Raw genomic sequence first — 17,500 nt, 5'->3', positions numbered from 1 at the left:
GGGGTTCAGATTTTACGGGGGCCAGTTTCGAATTGCAGCCTGTGTCATACATGGTAGCTATATTTGTTAAGTTATGCGTTATGCGTAGTTCTGCAGCTTAACATTGCATTCGGAGAAAACACGGAGATGTAATCCATTTAGCCAAGCCTGGCATATTCTATTGTAAGGGCTCCCTGCTGCCACACATCAGTCTCATATTCTATTGTAAGGCCTCCCTGCTGCCACACATCAGTCTCATATTCTATTGTAAGGCCTCCCTGCTGCTACACATCAGTCTCATATTCTATTGTAAGGCCTCCCTGCCACACATCAGTCTCATATTCTATTGTAAGGCCTCCCTGCTGCTACACATCAGTCTCATATTCTATTGTAAGGCCTCCCTGCCACACATCAGTCTCATATTCTATTGTAAGGCCTCCCTGCTGCCACACATCAGTCTCATATTCTATTGTAAGGCCTCCCTGCTGCCACACATCAGTCTCATATTCTATTGTAAGGCCTCCCTGCTACACATCAGTCTCATATTCTATTGTAAGGCCTCCCTGCTGCTACACATCAGTCTCATATTCTATTGTAAGGCCTCCCTGCTGCTACACATCAGTCTCATATTCTATTGTAAGGCCTCCCTGCTGCCACACATCAGTCTCATATTCTATTGTAAGGCCTCCATGCTACACATCAGTCTCATATTCTATTGTAAGGCCTCCCTGCTGCTACACATCAGTCTCATATTCTATTGTAAGGCCTCCCTGCTGCCACACATCAGTCTCATATTCTATTGTAAGGCCTCCCTGCTGCCACACATCAGTCTCATATTCTATTGTAAGGCCTCCATGCTACACATCAGTCTCATATTCTATTGTAAGGCCTCCCTGCTGCTACACATCAGTCTCATATTCTATTGTAAGGCCTCCCTGCTGCTACACATCAGTCTCATATTCTATTGTAAGGCCTCCCTGCTGCCACACATCAGTCTCATATTCTATTGTAAGGCCTCCCTGCTGCTACACATCAGTCTCATATTCTATTGTAAGGCCTCCCTGCTGCCACACATCAGTCTCACATTCTATTGTAAGGCCTCCCTGCTGCTACACATCAGTCTCATATTCTATTGTAAGGCCTCCCTGCTGCTACACATCAGTCTCATATTCTATTGTAAGGCCTCCCTGCTGCCACACATCAGTCTCATATTCTATTGTAAGGGCTCCCTGCTGCCACACATCAGTCTCATATTCTATTGTAAGGCCTCCCTGCTGCCACACATCAGTCTCATATTCTATTGTAAGGCCTCCCTGCTGCCACACATCAGTCTCATATTCTATTGTAAGGGCTCCCTGCTGCTACACATCAGTCTCATATTCTATTGTAAGGCCTCCCTGCCACACATCAGTCTCATATTCTATTGTAAGGCCTCCCTGCTGCCACACATCAGTCTAATATTCTATTGTAAGGCCTCCCTGCTGCCACACATCAGTCTCATATTCTATTGTAAGGCCTCCCTGCTGCCACACATCAGTCTCATATTCTATTGTAAGGCCTCCCTGCTACACATCAGTCTCATATTCTATTGTAAGGCCTCCCTGCTGCCACACATCAGTCTCATATTCTATTGTAAGGCCTCCCTGCTGCCACACATCAGTCTCATATTCTATTGTAAGGCCTCCCTGCCACACATCAGTCTCATATTCTATTGTAAGGCCTCCCTGCTGCCACACATCAGTCTCATATTCTATTGTAAGGCCTCCCTGCTACACATCAGTCTCATATTCTATTGTAAGGCCTCCCTGCTGCTACACATCAGTCTCATATTCTATTGTAAGGCCTCCCTGCTGCCACACATCAGTCTCATATTCTATTGTAAGGCCTCCCTGCTGCTACACATCAGTCTCATATTCTATTGTAAGGCCTCCCTGCTGCTACACATCAGTCTCATATTCTATTGTAAGGCCTCCCTGCTGCTATACATCAGTCTCATATTCTATTGTAAGGCCTCCCTGCTGCCACACATCAGTCTCATATTCTATTGTAAGGCCTCCCTGCTGCACACATCAGTCTCATATTCTATTGTAAGGCCTCCCTGCTGCTACACATCAGTCTCATATTCTATTGTAAGGCCTCCCTGCTGCCACACATCAGTCTCATATTCTATTGTAAGGCCTCCCTGCTGCCACACATCAGTCTCATATTCTATTGTAAGGCCTCCCTGCTGCCACACATCAGTCTCATATTCTATTGTAAGGCCTCCCTGCTGCCACACATCAGTCCCATATTCTATTGTAAGGCCTCCCTGCTGCCACACATCAGTCTCATATTCTATTGTAAGGCCTCCCTGCTGCCACACATCAGTCTCATATTCTATTGTAAGGCCTCCCTGCTGCTACACATCAGTCTCATATTCTATTGTAAGGCCTCCCTGCTGCTACACATCAGTCTCATATTCTATTGTAAGGCCTCCCTGCCACACATCAGTCTCATATTCTATTGTAAGGCCTCCCTGCCACACATCAGTCTCATATTCTATTGTAAGGCCTCCCTGCTGCTACACATCAGTCTCATATTCTATTGTAAGGCCTCCCTGCTACCACACATCAGTCTCATATTCTATTGTAAGGCCTCCCTGCTGCCACACATCAGTCTCATATTCTATTGTAAGGACTCCCTGCTGCCACACATCAGTCTCATATTCTATTGTAAGGCCTCCCTGCTGCTACACATCAGTCTCATATTCTATTGTAAGGCCTCCCTGCTGCCACACATCAGTCTCATATTCTATTGTAAGGCCTCCCTGCTGCCACACATCAGTCTCATATTCTATTGTAAGGCCTCCCTGCTACACATCAGTCTCATATTCTATTGTAAGGACTCCCTGCTGCCACACATCAGTCTCATATTCTATTGTAAGGCCTCCCTGCTGCTACACATCAGTCTCATATTCTATTGTAAGGCCTCCCTGCTGCCACACATCAGTCTCATATTCTATTGTAAGGCCTCCCTGCTGCCACACATCAGTCTCATATTCTATTGTAAGGCCTCCCTGCTGCCACACATCAGTCTCATATTCTATTGTAAGGCCTCCCTGCTGCCACACATCAGTCTCATATTCTATTGTAAGGCCTCCCTGCTGCTACACATCAGTCTCATATTCTATTGTAAGGCCTCCCTGCTGCCACACATCAGTCTCATATTCTATTGTAAGGCCTCCCTGCTGCTACACATCAGTCTCATATTCTATTGTAAGGCCTCCCTGCTGCCACACATCAGTCTCATATTCTATTGTAAGGCCTCCCTGCTGCTACACATCAGTCTCATATTCTATTGTAAGGCCTCCCTGCTACACATCAGTCTCATATTCTATTGTAAGGCCTCCCTGCTACCACACATCAGTCTCATATTCTATTGTAAGGCCTCCCTGCTGCCACACATCAGTCTCATATTCTATTGTAAGGCCTCCCTGCTGCCACACATCAGTCTCATATTCTATTGTAAGGCCTCCCTGCTGCCACATCAGTCTCATATTCTATTGTAAGGCCTCCCTGCTGCTACACATCAGTCTCATATTCTATTGTAAGGCCTCCCTGCTACACATCAGTCTCATATTCTATTGTAAGGCCTCCCTGCTGCTACACATCAGTCTCATATTCTATTGTAAGGCCTCCCTGCTGCTACACATCAGTCTCATATTCGATTGTAAGGCCTCCCTGCTGCCACACATCAGTCTCATATTCTATTGTAAGGCCTCCCTGCTGCCACACATCAGTCTCATATTCTATTGTAAGGCCTCCCTGCTGCTACACATCAGTCTCATATTTTATTGTAAGGCCTCCCTGCTGCCACACATCAGTCTCATATTCTATTGTAAGGCCTCCCTGCTGCCACATCAGTCTCATATTCTATTGTAAGGCCTCCCTGCTGCCACACATCAGTCTCATATTCTATTGTAAGGCCTCCCTGCTGCCACATCAGTCTCATATTCTATTGTAAGGCCTCCCTGCTGCCACATCAGTCTCATATTCTATTGTAAGGCCTCCCTGCTGCTACACATCAGTCTCATATTTTATTGTAAGGCCTCCCTGCTGCCACACATCAGTCTCATATTCTATTGTAAGGCCTCCCTGCTGCCACATCAGTCTCATATTCTATTGTAAGGCCTCCCTGCTGCTACACATCAGTCTCATATTCTATTGTAAGGCCTCCCTGCTGCCACACATCAGTCTCATATTCTATTGTAAGGCCTCCCTGCTGCTACACATCAGTCTCATATTCTATTGTAAGGCCTCCCTGCTGCCACACATCAGTCTCATATTCTATTGTAAGGCCTCCCTGCCACACATCAGTCTCATATTCTATTGTAAGGCCTCCCTGCTGCTACACATCAGTCTCATATTCTATTGTAAGGCCTCCCTGCTGCTACACATCAGTCTCATATTCTATTGTAAGGCCTCCCTGCCACACATCAGTCTCATATTCTATTGTAAGGCCTCCCTGCTGCCACACATCAGTCTCATATTCTATTGTAAGGCCTCCCTGCTGCCACACATCAGTCTCATATTCTATTGTAAGGCCTCCCTGCTACACATCAGTCTCATATTCTATTGTAAGGCCTCCCTGCTGCTACACATCAGTCTCATATTCTATTGTAAGGCCTCCCTGCTGCCACACATCAGTCTCATATTCTATTGTAAGGCCTCCCTGCTGCTACACATCAGTCTCATATTCTATTGTAAGGCCTCCCTGCTACACATCAGTCTCATATTCTATTGTAAGGCCTCCCTGCCACGCATCAGTCTCATATTCTATTGTAAGGCCTCCCTGCCACACATCAGTCTCATATTCTATTGTAAGGCCTCCCTGCTGCTACACATCAGTCTCATATTCTATTGTAAGGCCTCCCTGCTGCCACACATCAGTCTCATATTCTATTGTAAGGCCTCCCTGCTGCCACGCATCAGTCTCATATTCTATTGTAAGGCCTCCCTGCCACACATCAGTCTCATATTCTATTGTAAGGCCTCCCTGCTGCCACACATCAGTCTCATATTCTATTGTAAGGCCTCCCTGCTGCTACACATCAGTCTCATATTCTATTGTAAGGCCTCCCTGCTGCCACACATCAGTCTCATATTTTATTGTAAGGCCTCCCTGCTGCCACACATCAGTCTCATATTCTATTGTAAGGCCTCCCTGCTGCCACGCATCAGTCTCATATTCTATTGTAAGGCCTCCCTGCCACACATCAGTCTCATATTCTATTGTAAGGCCTCCCTGCTGCTACACATCAGTCTCATATTCTATTGTAAGGCCTCCCTGCTACACATCAGTCTCATATTCTATTGTAAGGCCTCCCTGCTGCCACACATCAGTCTCATATTCTATTGTAAGGCCTCCCTGCTGCCACACATCAGTCTCATATTCTATTGTAAGGCCTCCCTGCTACACATCAGTCTCATATTCTATTGTAAGGCCTCCCTGCTGCTACACATCAGTCTCATATTCTATTGTAAGGCCTCCCTGCTGCCACACATCAGTCTCATATTCTATTGTAAGGCCTCCCTGCTGCTACACATCAGTCTCATATTCTATTGTAAGGCCTCCCTGCTACACATCAGTCTCATATTCTATTGTAAGGCCTCCCTGCCACGCATCAGTCTCATATTCTATTGTAAGGCCTCCCTGCCACACATCAGTCTCATATTCTATTGTAAGGCCTCCCTGCTGCTACACATCAGTCTCATATTCTATTGTAAGGCCTCCCTGCTGCCACACATCAGTCTCATATTCTATTGTAAGGCCTCCCTGCTGCCACGCATCAGTCTCATATTCTATTGTAAGGCCTCCCTGCCACACATCAGTCTCATATTCTATTGTAAGGCCTCCCTGCTGCCACACATCAGTCTCATATTCTATTGTAAGGCCTCCCTGCTGCTACACATCAGTCTCATATTCTATTGTAAGGCCTCCCTGCTGCCACACATCAGTCTCATATTTTATTGTAAGGCCTCCCTGCTGCCACACATCAGTCTCATATTCTATTGTAAGGCCTCCCTGCTGCCACGCATCAGTCTCATATTCTATTGTAAGGCCTCCCTGCCACACATCAGTCTCATATTCTATTGTAAGGCCTCCCTGCTGCTACACATCAGTCTCATATTCTATTGTAAGGCCTCCCTGCTACACATCAGTCTCATATTCTATTGTAAGGCCTCCCTGCTGCCACACATCAGTCTCATATTCTATTGTAAGGCCTCCCTGCTGCCACACATCAGTCTCATATTCTATTGTAAGGCCTCCCTGCTGCCACGCATCAGTCTCATATTCTATTGTAAGGCCTCCCTGCCACACATCAGTCTCATATTCTATTGTAAGGCCTCCCTGCTGCTACACATCAGTCTCATATTCTATTGTAAGGCCTCCCTGCTGCCACACATCAGTCTCATATTCTATTGTAAGGCCTCCCTGCCACACATCAGTCTCATATTCTATTGTAAGGCCTCCCTGCTGCCACACATCAGTCTCATATTTTATTGTAAGGCCTCCCTGCCACACATCAGTCTCATATTTTATTGTAAGGCCTCCCTGCTGCCACACATCAGTCTCATATTCTATTGTAAGGCCTCCCTGCTGCTACACATCAGTCTCATATTCTATTGTAAGGCCTCCCTGCCACACATCAGTCTCATATTCTATTGTAAGGCCTCCCTGCTGCCACACATCAGTCTCATATTCTATTGTAAGGCCTCCCTGCTACACATCAGTCTCATATTCTATTGTAAGGCCTCCCTGCTACACATCAGTCTCATATTCTATTGTAAGGCCTCCCTGCTGCTACACATCAGTCTCATATTCTATTGTAAGGCCTCCCTGCTGCCACACATCAGTCTCATATTCTATTGTAAGGCCTCCCTGCTGCTACACATCAGTCTCATATTCTATTGTAAGGCCTCCCTGCTGCTACACATCAGTCTCATATTCTATTGTAAGGCCTCCCTGCTGCCACACATCAGTCTCATATTCTATTGTAAGGCCTCCCTGCTGCTACACATCAGTCTCATATTCTATTGTAAGGCCTCCCTGCCACACATCAGTCTCATATTCTATTGTAAGGCCTCCCTGCTGCTACACATCAGTCTCATATTCTATTGTAAGGCCTCCCTGCTGCTACACATCAGTCTCATATTCTATTGTAAGGCCTCCCTGCTGCCACACATCAGTCTCATATTCTATTGTAAGGCCTCCCTGCTGCCACACATCAGTCTCATATTCTATTGTAAGGCCTCCCTGCTGCCACACATCAGTCTCATATTCTATTGTAAGGCCTCCCTGCCACACATCAGTCTCATATTCTATTGTAAGGCCTCCCTGCTGCTACACATCAGTCTCATATTCTAGTGTAAGGCCTCCCTGCTACACATCAGTCTCATATTCTATTGTAAGGCCTCCCTGCTGCTACACATCAGTCTCATATTCTATTGTAAGGCCTCCCTGCTGCTACACATCAGTCTCATATTCTATTGTAAGGCCTCCCTGCTGCCACACATCAGTCTCATATTTTATTGTAATGTCTCCCTGCTGCTACACATCAGTCTCATATTCTATTGTAAGGCCTCCCTGCTGCCACACATCAGTCTCACGGTGACAGACCCAATACTATTACGGAATGAACTGCTCCACACACAGGTAGTGGTCATGTGACCTGATCATGCTATAGGAGGCAGACATGCCTTGCGTCTTGGCGCCTCCCAGTGGCACAAGCATAACATTGCACATCATATAGAACAGTAGCCTACAGTATTACATACAAGTGAGGACATATATCCCATCAAATCTCAACAATATTAGCCCAATGTTGCTGTCAGTCTATAAAACCAACTCATTTCACTTGAATAATGTTGATAAAACCACATCGGAGAAACTTTTGGACCTTGTGTGCTCTGTGTGTGTGTGTGTGCGTGTGTGTGTGTGCGTGTGTGTGTGTGTGTGTGTGCGTGTGCGTGTGTGTGTGCGTGTGCATGCGTGTGCGCGCGTGCGTGCATGCACGGAGAGTGACGGAGAGTTCATTATTTCATGAAAATCAAGATTTAATGTCCAATCTCGCTGCAGCCCACGTAGGGTGGGCTACATGGGTATCAGTCTAAAATACGTCTATTAGACATATTTTAGACTGATAGCCGACTAGGCTAATATCGGTATGTCACTGGGCTAAAAGTGTACGTTTTTTAGACGTCTAAGCTTAGACTCTATAGCCGTCTGATAGATGTCTAATAGACGTTGACTGCTAGACTTCCCATCTAATCTTAGCCCCTTAAATAACCACTATTAGTTTGTTTAAAACTAGTCTATATTTTAGACGTCAGAGTCTAGACGTTGTTTAGACATATAGTAAACGTCTAGATATTAAAGGCTACTCATACTAAATAGACTTTTAAACAATATCTACTCAATATATACACTATGCATTTAAAAAAAATCTAATTATTCACAAGAAATCAGTATTGCTCCACATATTGTTGACCCAACTTACCTTGATGCAATCCCAGGATGTTCTGACAATTTGGTTAGTTTGGCTTCAGTTTAACACTCATGTCATGTTTATTTTAACACTGGATATAATTAAAATATGTATACACTGTTCCACATTAAAACAAATCAAACTTCAAATATAAAAAACAAGTTACTGCAATGTCAACTGCAAAACATTTGGTTTGGATTTAAAACAACAGACATGTGTGATTTTCTTTTTATGTTATACTTTAGCTATTGAAAAATAGCAGATCTACAAGCTCATAGCGCGGCACGAGCTTGTAGGTCTGCTATCTTTGAAAAATCGTGAAAATGCAGCACAAATCTTTGAATATATATTCTTTCAGAATGAACATTTTTAACTCAAATCTTTGCTTCTGAGGGGTTCCTGGAATAACATATTTTCAGATGAGGGTTGGCAGCCAATTACATATCATTTTTGGGGTCCTTGACATGAAATATGGAGCACCAATGATACAGAAACATGAGGTATGGAATATGAATTTAGAAGACGTTTAAATACATTTCGACGTCAGGCCTAAACTTTATCCATGGAAAACAGCATATATACAAGCTCACCGATCGAGTGCCACGCTACGAGCTTGGAGATCTGCTAGTTGTGTGTGCATCACAGCAAACGTTTTTAACTCTTATCTTTGACCCAGAAGAAAAATTAAGATTCCTGGAACAACATTTTCAATGGCCAAATATAGTGGCAATATATATATATATATATTAGTGGCCAAATATATATATTTATGGGGGTCTTTGACATTAAATAGACAAAAACTAAAGAAGGGAAAGGACTTGAAATGAGACCTTAACCAATTTGTCTTTTTTTGTCTAGGAAATTTCAAGGACCCCCATAATTATATATATTTGGCCACTGACCCCCATCTGAAAATGTTGTTCCAGGGACCTAGAATCTGGAGAATATGTGACATTTTTCTGTCTGGATCTATGTTTCCTTTAGAAATAAGACCTTAAAACTCATTAAGCTCTGAGTTTTACAAAGAAAACATAGAACAAGTGCAATGAGACTGAGGCAGGTAATATCACAGTCCATGGAAGGAAAGAAACATGCACAGTTGAGACCAGGAAGTTGTACATGCACAAATGTGCACAAAACTGTGCATGTTCCTTTCCTTCCATGAAGCAACATGGTGTCGCCCGTACGGTCTTTGCTTCTTCGGCCTCTGTTGCACCTGGGGCCTGTTTCATGAAGCTTGGATTAACCAATCCAGGATTTAGGCCAAAACCAGGCTTTTTAAATCCTGGTCTTTACAGCCTGGTTTATTCCGTTCCACTAAAGCCAAGCGAGGCTCAGAATTGGCGGATTTGGCGAGCCGGGATCAGCAAGCCTGGCTGAATAGACAGCCTGGCTTTTTGTCTCTAGGTATTATGGCAGTTTGCATCCTTAATAGTTGCATTACTGCCCCCTTCTGTATATCTCTGTATCTTTACTAATCTATTCAAGATGTACTGATACAAGGACTTAAGCTTCTAAAATAAATACTGCTGCTGTAATTAAAGAGAGAACAAGAACATACTCTCAATAGTGGATAGACTGAATGATTAACTACCCCAAAAATATAGTTTACATTTTACCACTACTATTAACTTAAAACAGAATTCTTAATATTGTAAGCATAATGATATTGTGGCATTGTGATATTTGGCCATAACTCCCTCCTCTGAGGGAGCTACCTTTGGGGAAGGGGGTTGTTGTCCAGACAGGGGCCAGACTGGTGAACTGTGGGTCATGGGTTCAATAGTGGGTGAAACGTTACAATGGAAATATGTTGTAAAACAATGAGTAATGGTAATATTTGTGGTTTTCACTTTTACAAAAAATAATATAATAATTATTCTTAACCGTGCACTTGCACGACAGCAAACCTATTCTGGGGAACATTCAACAAAAGCAGCTGATCTACAAGCTCACAAGCTGTCATGATGTTGTGCAGCCTATATATTTTGGTTATTTGATTTTATATAGTGCTTAAATTAGTCCTTTAATGCAGACGGATACAAATAAGGCAACATAAACCCATAATAATTAAATAAGTCTGGAAAACATCATTGGTTTGTGATCAGTTTGACTGCTTAATGAACAGTAAAGACATCAGGATTAGGTTAAACCTGGCTGTTAGCCTGGTCCGGAGCAGGCTAAATCCAAAGCATTAGTTTCCATGGTAACTAATGTAGCATCACTTTCATGAAACCAAATCAAGCCTCAACATATCCAGGTTAACTGGTTAAATTAATCTGGCAAGATTAACCAGCTTTCATGAAACCGATTAATCGCTGATCCAGGATATATTAAATAAACCAGGATATGTGTTAAATCCCGGCTTAATCTCTAATCCAAGTTTCGTGAAACAGGCCCCAGGAAAGGTCTTACGAACAGCTTCTGCAATAAAAACAACACAAATAATTATTATGTTAGAATTCTAGAATAAGGCATTGTAATGACATACAACAAGGTCCCACATAAGACTGAATGCGAGCAGACTTGAGAAAGAGTCAATTCACAGAAAAAAAGGTTAACTGAATCAGACTAATAATGTGGGAAGTAGCCTATAGACAATTCCTTTGCACCCAAAATATGGGTGTGACTAGCCCTGGAACATGACTCTCGTATTCATACGAGAGTCATGACGTAACTTCACCCTGGTTTTTGCGAACGCTACATTTACAAATAATTAAAATATATAAACATTCGCATTTCAAATATAAAGTACTCACAAAGTGTCCCACGGGTGTTAGTTAGTAGCAGCGCCAGCGATTAGAATTTCTGCATCCCGCGTTGTTTAATAAAAAGCATTTTTATCCGAGGTGTTATTTTGCCATTGGCTTTCAACTACGCGCCCCTATCGGTCGGGAGGAGGGTGGCACTCGGTGTGTTCGAAATAGGTAGGCTGACGCCCTGCCAATACAGACTAATAGGCGAGTGCGCTCCCGGTGTGCAACTGTGGATTTCCCAAACGAACCCCGTTTGAAAAAAGTAGCCGGGGAGCTCGGACAAAAATGCTTTTTATTAAACAACGCGGGACGCAGCAATTCTAATCGCTGGCGCTGCTACTAACTAACACCCGTGGGACACTTTGTGAGTACTTTATATTTGAAATCTAAATGTTTATATATACGGAAATCTTGTAAATGCAGCGAGCGCAAAAAACAGGGCAAAGTTACTGCATGACTGTCATGATAATCATCATGGCAGTCATGTTCCAGGGCTAGGGTGTGACCAGCTTAGTGAATTGGGCCCAATGCCTTAAAGTATTCAGTAAATAAATAAAGAATTGAGATTTTTTAAGTTACTTTCATTTTGTATGTATCAGCTATATTATATATATATATATATATATATATACAGGGTTAGAAAAAGGAAACACTATTTACAGTAGAAAGAAGGGGCTGTGGTCACTGTGTTCATTGTTTTTAATATCTTTAAGAACAGAGACATTTTCTATCATGTCCTATGACATGTCGTGGTATGCTACAATATGATATGAATGACAATGTTTCAAATTCAACAACATTTAGGACAATGAAAATGCCATAGTGATTCATCTACTGGCAAAATCCCATTGATATGGGATTTGCTGACTGTGACATCACAGTCAGTGACATCACAGTCTGTGACATCACAGTCAGCAGGAAAATCAGAGCACTTGTCGGAGCCAGAAAACCCCAGACCACAGAAAATCTACTGAGGGCGGGAACCCCTTTTGGTGTTAGCATCATGTTATGCTTTAGCTATTTAAAAATAGCAGATCTACAAGCTCATAGCACGCCACCGAGTGGCGCGCTACGAGCTTGTAGGTCTGCTATTTTTGAAAAATCGATTGTTCAATCGATTGCTCATTATTCCTTGTCTGTTTAAACAAACTACCAAAACACTGATCCTTGTGTTTACTCTCTCCATCCTTCTACCACTTCCTGTCCGTCCACCTACCATCACCTACTTCCTGTCCTGTCCATCCATCCATCTCCTACTTCCTGTCCTGTCCATCCATCCATCTCCTACTTCCTGTCCTGTCCATCCATCCATCTCCTACTTCCTGTCCTGTCCATCCATCCATCTCCTACTTCCTGTCCTGTCCATCCATCCATCTCCTACTTCCTGTCCTGTCCATCCATCCATCTCCTACTTCCTGTCCTGTCCATCCATCCATTTCCTACTTCCTGTCCTGTCCATCCATCCATCTCCTACTTCCTGTCCTGTCCATCCATCCATCTCCTACTTCCTGTCCTGTCCATCCATCCATCTCCTACTTCCTGTCCTGTCCATCCATCCATCTCCTACTTCCTGTCCTGTCCATCCATCCATCTCCTACTTCCTGTCCTGTCCATCCATCCATCTCCTACTTCCTGTCCTGTCCATCCATCCATTTCCTACTTCCTGTCCTGTCCATCCATTCATTTCCTACTTCCTGTCCTGTCCATCCATCCATCTCCTACTTCCTGTCCTGTCCATCCATCCATCTCCTACTTCCTGTCCTGTCCATCCATCCATTTCCTACTTCCTGTCCTGTCCATCCATCCATCTCCTACTTCCTGTCCTGTCCATCCATCCATTTCCTACTTCCTGTCCTGTCCATCCATCCATCTCCTACTTCCTGTCCTGTCCATCCATAGTCCTAGACGTGACCTGTTACACTGCCCGGGGTCAGAACTACCGAGGGACGGTTACCACGACGACCTCTGGGAGAAGCTGCCAGAGCTGGTCGGTCCAGACACCTCACAGCCACGAGCGCACGCCCGAGAGGCGTCCATGCAGGTAAGAACATCCATCCTAACATCTACTGGTCTACAGCAGTGGTTATGATTATAATAACAACAATAACAATAACAATAACAATAACAATAACAATAATAATAAACGTCTACTGGTCTACAGCAGTGATTATGATTATAATAACAACAATAATACTAATAATACTAATAATACTAATAATAATAATAATAATAATAATAATAATAATAATAAACATCTACTGGTCTACAGCAGTGATTATGATTATAATAACAACAATAATAATATTAATAATAATAATAATAAAATATTAATATCAATAACAATAACAATAACAATAACAATAACAATAATAATAAACAACAACAATAATAAACATCTACTGGACTACAGCATGGTTCCAACCAATGTTGGGAACACGCACACACACACACGCACAAAGGTGTGTGCGTGTGCGTGTGTGTGTGTGTGTGTGTGCATATTGTGTGTACTTCCTACCTACTGTCTACCTCCATGTGTTTATCAGCGGTCTGGAGAACAACAACTACTGCCGTACTCCAGAGGGTGCTAACATGAAGCCATGGTGTTACACCACTGACCCACAGAAACTCTGGGAGTTCTGTGACATCCCACAATGTGTTGGTGTTCCACAGCCAGGTAAACCTTGACCACTGAATGTTCATCACAACGCACGCACGCCACGCACGCACGCACGCACGCACGCACGCACGCAGTTTTTAACTAAATCCTCTCCTCTCCTCTCTCCATCCATCTACTTCCTGTCCTCTCCTCTCTCCATCCGTCTACTTCCTGTCCTCTGCTCTCTCCATCCATCTACTTCCTGTCCTCTGCTCTCTCCATCCATCTACTTCCTGTCCTCTGCTCTCTCCATCCGTCTACTTCCTGTCCTCTGCTCTCTCCATCCGTCTACTTCCTGTCCTCTGCTCTCTCCATCCATCTACTTCCTGTCCTCTGCTCTCTCCATCCATCTACTTCCTGTCCTCTGCTCTCTCCATCCATCTACTTCCTGTCCTCTCCATCAGAGCCCATCGTTCCAGAGCTGTCCTGCTTCACCCTCTGCGGTCAGAACTACCGAGGGACGGTTACCACGACGACCTCTGGGAGAAGATGCCAGAGCTGGTCGGTCCAGACACCTCACAGCCACCCCTTCACGCCCGAGGAGTTTCCACACGCGTAAGAACACCCAGCTAAACATCGTCGTCCGTCCGTCCGTCCGTCCGTCCGTCCGTGTGTGTGTGTGTGTGTGTGTGTGTGTGTGTGTGTGTGTGTGTGTGTGTGTGTGTGTGTACTTCCTACCTACTGTCTACCTCCATGTGTTCATCAGCGGTCTGGAGAACAACACCTACTGCCGTAATCCAGACGGTCAGAAGAAGCCATTTTGTCTCACCACTGACCCACAGGAACCCATTGAGTACTGTGACATCCCCAGATGTGTTGGTGAGTATGAGTTATGTGACATCCCCAGATGTGTTCCAGGTAACGTTGACCACTGAATGTTCATCACAATGATTTGATTCATTACTTTTTAATTACTCCCTTATTCTCTATATTCCATATTACTGACTCAATACTGACTGTATGTTCTTACTGACTCTAATTCATTTTTATAATAATAATAATTAGTGGTGGGCATAGATTAATTTTTTTAATCTAGATTAATCTCACTGCAATTCTGGAGTTAATCTAGATTAATCTAGATTAAAATGGCTCATTTGAACTCTGCCGAAGGCATTGAAAATATGTGTGCGCTACCTAAATAATGACCAGAAGTAAATCCTTGAACGGGCCACGTGGCCCATTAGACCAGGAGCCCTATCATAATTGGTAATGAAAATATAATAATGTTCAATACGATGTACGTGTATTATACATTGTTTATTCAGTTAAACACGAATAACCATAAACACGTTACCATACAGGCAATTTGGAACAGTGGGTGCAAGAACAACCCCCTTTTCTGGGATATGACATTAATTAAACTGTAAACCTAGAGGTGATGAAGAACTGTTTACAGTCAGTAGCTTTGTGACATGACTTGAGTCCAACCTCTACCTCTACCTCTTCCACCAGTCACTCACGTCCAGTGTGGGGCGTCCCAATCCCAACCCTGGGGCTTCCTATTCCCTCTCCTACTGTACCTCATCAGTACTGGGGTTTCCCATTCCCTCTCCTACTGTACCTCATCAGTACTGGGGCTTCCTATTCCCTCTCCTACTGTACCTCATCATTACTGGGGTTTCCTATTCCCTCTCCTACTGTACCTCCATCAGTACTGGGGTTTCCTATTCCCTCTCCTACTGTACCTCCATCGGTACTGGGGTTTCCTATTCCCTCTCCTACTGTACCTCATCAGTACTGGGGCTTCCTATTCCCTCTCCTACTGTACATGATTTGAGTCCAACCTCTACCTCTCCTTCTTCCACCAGTCACTCAGACACACCAGCTTGTTCACATTGTCTGGTGACAAACTAGATCTTTTTTTCTGTACAATGTGGCCTGCTAAAGAGAACAGTCTCTCGCATGGGACAGTTGTGGCAGGAGTCCCCAAGTACTTCTGGGCAATGTGGGCCATCTTACCATAAACAGCAGTGTGCTCTGACCACCACTTCAGTGGACACTGATCTAAACTGGCACTGGGCTCTACCTTGTACCTCTCTACAACATTGTCTACTACTGGTATCTCGTCTTCTGACTCTGACTCTGATCCCATCAGCAGTAGGGCTGTCTTCTTTTGAGGTGGCTCAGGGTTCTCCTCCCTGGGCGGCTGCAGAGCAGGTTCTTCTGCCCTCACCAAGTCACTCAGCTTTCCCCACACTGGCTCCCTCTCTGCTCTGGGCAGGCATTTGAGATCTTTGAAGCGTGGGTCCAGAGCAGTGGCCACCTTTTGATGAAAAATAAAATAAAGATTGATGGAAGAAAATGTAACTTTCAAAATCCTCCATATTTCTTCATGACTCATTCATCTATCCATTTATCAATCTTCTGGCTTAACAGTCTATAATGGTCAGCCAATACAGTTATCTTCTGGTCAGTACGTGTCACATACCTTCAGCCATTCCAGGTTTGTTTTCTCCCTCCGCTGGTTGAGGTCTTTGATGAAGGCAGTCTTGAAGCGCACAATGTAGGCAGGATCATCATCAGAGATCTTCATTGCTCGCAGGAGATGACACAGGGCAGGTAAAACGACAGAGCAGGAGACATACTTTTCCCCACCAAGGAGCTCAGTGACGTACCTACACACACACACACACATTAAGAGGGGTGAATTGACACCAAAAACAACGCCACAATGTCACAGCAGGACACACGCGCGCGCACACACACACACACACACACACACACACACACACACACACACACACACACACACACACACACACACACACACACACACACACACACACACACACACAGAGCATAGCACACAGAGGACAGTACACACTGTCAAGGAATTTGGGGTGGTTAAACATAGAAAACACCTCAGGGCAGCTATGTTTAAAACAACAGCTGTTACTATTTGCCTGAAGGCAGTTATTCTGCTTTGTTGTGACACAGCTGTTGTTTACTGTCTATTATAGAACCTTTATTATCTTAGACCTGCGTTTGACTTCTCCACCTGTTAAATCAGTGTTGCCTTAAGACGTTTCCCTTGGTTAGGGGTAGGGGAGGTGGAGACTAAGTTCAGTATATGAAGGCTCTCGCTCTAATGTATGTTGTGACACACGGCTGGTTTTTCCATACATGTCATCCTGTACTACTGGTATACATTGACTGTAAGTGTGTGTTTCCTTGCGGTACCTCAATTATATCACTCAAGCTTTAAAACGTTTCTCTGCCTCAATTGATTTGTCTCTTCTCTTTACTGAATTGAGTTCCCAATACAGATTTGCATGGACATTTTGGAGTTACTATTTGCCTGAAGGCAGTTATTCTGCTTTGTTGTGACACAGCTGTTGTTTACTGTCTATTATAGAACCTTTATTATCTTAGACCTGCGTTTGACTTCTCCACCTGTTAAATCAGTGTTGCCTTAAGACGTTTCCCTTGGTTAGGGGTAGGGGAGGTGGAGACTAAGTTCAGTATATGAAGGCTCTCGCTCTAATGTATGTTGTGACACACGGCTGGTTTTTCCATACATGTCATCCTGTACTACTGGTATACATTGACTGTAAGTGTGTGTTTCCTTGCGGTACCTCAATT

The 17,500-nt window shown here is 44.0% G+C and overlaps 2 protein-coding genes across 3 annotated transcripts in view; one reads left to right on the top strand and one right to left on the bottom strand.

Moving 5' to 3' along the window:
- LOC310863070 (plasminogen-like) overlaps nt 1–14,477 on the top strand; it is a gene marked incomplete at its 3' end in the record, with an annotated part of 17,082 nt that extends 2,605 nt beyond the window's left edge. Inside the window, exons 3-5 of the mRNA XM_083771192.1 lie at nt 13,162–13,303; nt 13,806–13,936; nt 14,323–14,477. Coding sequence (XP_083627318.1) covers nt 13,162–13,303; nt 13,806–13,936; nt 14,323–14,477 — 428 coding nt within the window. The remainder of the gene's footprint in view (nt 1–13,161; nt 13,304–13,805; nt 13,937–14,322) is intronic.
- Nucleotides 14,478–15,308: 831 nt separating this feature from the next.
- On the bottom strand, nt 15,309–16,496 carry LOC310862622 (E3 SUMO-protein ligase ZBED1-like). 2 transcript variants are annotated; one of them, XM_083770609.1, is made up of 3 exons: nt 16,347–16,496; nt 15,709–16,181; nt 15,309–15,352 (listed from the first exon to the last, which is right to left on the bottom strand). In XM_083770609.1, the coding sequence occupies exons 1-3, from the start codon at nt 16,449–16,451 to the stop codon at nt 15,349–15,351; spliced, it is 582 nt and encodes a 193-aa protein (XP_083626735.1). In that variant the 5' UTR covers nt 16,452–16,496; the 3' UTR covers nt 15,309–15,348. The 2 variants fall into 2 exon arrangements, with proteins under 2 accessions (XP_083626735.1, XP_083626734.1); XM_083770608.1 differs by lacking the exon at nt 15,309–15,352 and having other exon boundaries at nt 15,644–16,181.
- Between the last annotated feature and the right edge of the window lie 1,004 nt (nt 16,497–17,500).

The sequence above is a fragment of the Protomyctophum parallelum genome (assembly GCF_964188405.1).
Source record: "Protomyctophum parallelum genome assembly, chromosome: 8".
NCBI lineage: Eukaryota > Metazoa > Chordata > Actinopteri > Myctophiformes > Myctophidae > Protomyctophum > Protomyctophum parallelum.
The sequence above is the reverse complement of the archived record's forward strand: the minus strand, read 5'-3'. Positions and strand labels throughout refer to the sequence as shown.

Bases quoted from the DNA above. Each gene is read 5' to 3' on its own strand.
- LOC310862622 (XM_083770609.1), bottom strand. From the start codon at position 16,451: ATGAAGATCTCTGATGATGATCCTGCCTACATTGTGCGCTTCAAGACT. The intron at 16,182-16,346 runs GTATGTGACACG...TTTCATCAAAAG, and splicing joins CAAACCTGGAATGGCTGAAG to GTGGCCACTGCTCTGGACCC.